At 38.8% G+C, this 2560-nt stretch overlaps 1 protein-coding gene across 2 annotated transcripts in view; it reads right to left on the bottom strand.

Annotated features, from left to right (window-relative positions):
* Positions 1–2560, bottom strand: part of APBB2 (amyloid beta precursor protein binding family B member 2) — a 384765-nt gene that overhangs the window by 118141 nt on the left and 264064 nt on the right. For both annotated transcript variants that reach the window (XM_007453040.1, XM_007453039.1), the window contains one exon: positions 1183–1388. In XM_007453040.1, the coding sequence (XP_007453102.1) occupies positions 1183–1388 (206 nt within the window). The remainder of the gene's footprint in view (positions 1–1182; positions 1389–2560) is intronic.

Here is a 2560-nt window from a genome sequence, read left to right on the forward strand (position 1 = left end):
GAATGTGGCTGGAATGTAGGTCTTCCTGCCTCCCAGAGAAGAGCCAGTAAATAATGGAAGATGTTGTTTACTTTCAAAGGCAGGAAGGGTGATAACAGCGGCAAATATGTAGAGAAACTTTGGGGTAAGAGATGCAGTTCAAATTCCTTCCATGTCCTCAAAGTAAAAGAAAATGAGTTGTTCAAAGAGCAGAAGACTGTGATCAAAAAAAGGCAGAACTGCCTGTGTGTTAGGAATGAAACTTCTTTTCTCCAGCAAAGCCATTACTTAACTCTAACCTTTTCCCACTGTAATTCTCTTGAATATTTAGTTATCAGGATTCACAAAGGTTCACTGCAGGGATTTTTGTATTAGTAAATAGCACGATGGAATTTTTTAATGCCTCAGTTCTTTGTTTAAACATCAGATTTCATCCTCAGGGACAGAACAAATTTATACTGCTAATTACTTCTAAAACAATGTCACTTCTGCTAAATAAACAGATCCTCCTTTTTTTTTTTTTTTTTTTAATTAAAAATTAAACATTTAAGGGCTCTCAGGGCTTATTCCTGCAGACATTCTCTCCATGCAGTCAAATGAGCCCACGGATATTAATAAGATATGCAGTAATTATAACACATCTGGCCAAGAGACATTCTTCTGTGTGTAAATATTTTATGGAACCAGCACCACGCAACAGCACCTACAGAGTAAATTACTGCCTCAGGAAATTAAGCATTTAAGGGCTCTCAGGGCTTATTCCTGCAGACATTCTCTCCATGCAGTCAAATGAGCCCACGGATATTAATAAGATATGCAGTAATTATAACACATCTGGCCAAGAGACATTCTTCTGTGTGTAAATATTTTATGGAACCAGCACCACGCAACAGCACCTACAGAGTAAATTACTGCCTCAGTGAGCCCCAGGGAATCTTAACCACTTCTCATTAATCAGCCTCTCTTACTTTCTGTACCTGAAATGGTGTTTCAAGAGACCAAAAGCCATTAAAAAAATGAAAACATCCCTGAAAGATGGTATTAACACTATTCACTAAGAGGAAGCATTTCGGTTTCAAATGCAACATGCATGAAAATCAAAAGCTTACCTTGATGACCTGTTGGGGCAGAAGCAATGAGTCTAAAGAGAAATCACAAGTTACATCCACTCTACTAAGCCATCAACAAGACACTCCATTTTACCTCGTTCTCTGGGGTGGGAGATGGCGTTACAGAACTAAGGGACCCTTTCCTAGAACCCTGAAGATCTGCTGGGATGGAGACAGGGTGTTCCCACTGAGTCGTCCCGGTTGGTATGTGCCAATAATAGGTCCCAGCGATGTCACTGATTCTTTTCCAGCCAGGTGGCAAATCTGGATCAGTCTGAAAGGAGTGATCACTCCATATATCTGCTGGAAAATGGAAAAACAGAGAAGGTTTTATTAAAAGAGGAAACAATTACAGTCTTCCAATTTTACTACCAACAGTCTTCCAATTTTACTACCAACAGTCAGGAGAATTCCACAGGCAGATGTGTCCATAGCCCAAATGAGAACTGAAGCCATCCTATGGACATGAAGTATGGAAAGAGGGGGAATACGGAAAGAAACATGGAAAGAACTGGAAGGTTGACACTTGAGAACATGGATATAAAGGACTCATTATCAAGTCATCTTACAGCTCCAAGGACCCTATGAACTAACAGGCTAAAGCTCCATTAGTCAGAATCAACTACCCAAGCAAAATTTGCAAGGTTACACACAAAACCTACTGTATCTCTTTGTACATTTGTAAGATTTACTGTTTGGGATCATATATCATTCCCAGCGATGAGTACAACTCTAATGTTCTTTAACTGCTTTCTGGATGAGTTACTGGATTTATGAGTACTGGATTTATACCTTTCATTTGCTTTAACAACTCCTCCCATTTGATTGTAAACATCTACAAAGTAGCCATGTCTTTTGTAATACTCTAGAATTCTAAACTGCACACAGAAGATTCCCAAGGAGGGCAGACTGAAAAAGCCTTGGAATTCGAAAAGGAACCAGACTGACTCTAAAAACTGGCCAGTAATATAAATGCAAGAAGGAGGATAGGTGTGGGATATCATAGAGAATGGTGAGGATGGTGGCAAACTGGTAAGCATGTGCAAAGTTCAAAGGCATTTAAATTTAAAAAAATCATTCTTTAAGAACTGTATGTGTGTGTGTGTGGGGGGAAATAAAATACATCTACTGGGCAATTTCAGTCATCCCTGGCTTATATCAATATTTTATTAATTTACTGGATAACTGTTTTTTAAAAATCTCATTTTTGGCCTTCTTTGAGTTCAGTATGAGATGGATTAAAGTGCTAGAGAAGAGAGGAGAGGCATAAGGAAGCAGAGTAAGAAATCCATAGAGAGGGAGGCATAATGGAGGAATCGCAGGCGGCTATTATCAACGTACATAGGTAGAAAAACTTAGTAAACTTGTGCTGTAAATCTGGGGATCACTTCATTCTAAGGATGAGGCCCTTTTCTGTGTGGTCATTCACAAGAGGCTGGAGCCTTTTTTTTTTTTTTTTTTTTTTTTTTTTT

The sequence above is a fragment of the Lipotes vexillifer genome, unplaced genomic scaffold, assembly GCF_000442215.2.
Source record: "Lipotes vexillifer unplaced genomic scaffold, Lipotes_vexillifer_v1.1 scaffold1272, whole genome shotgun sequence".
Lineage (NCBI taxonomy): Eukaryota > Metazoa > Chordata > Mammalia > Artiodactyla > Lipotidae > Lipotes > Lipotes vexillifer.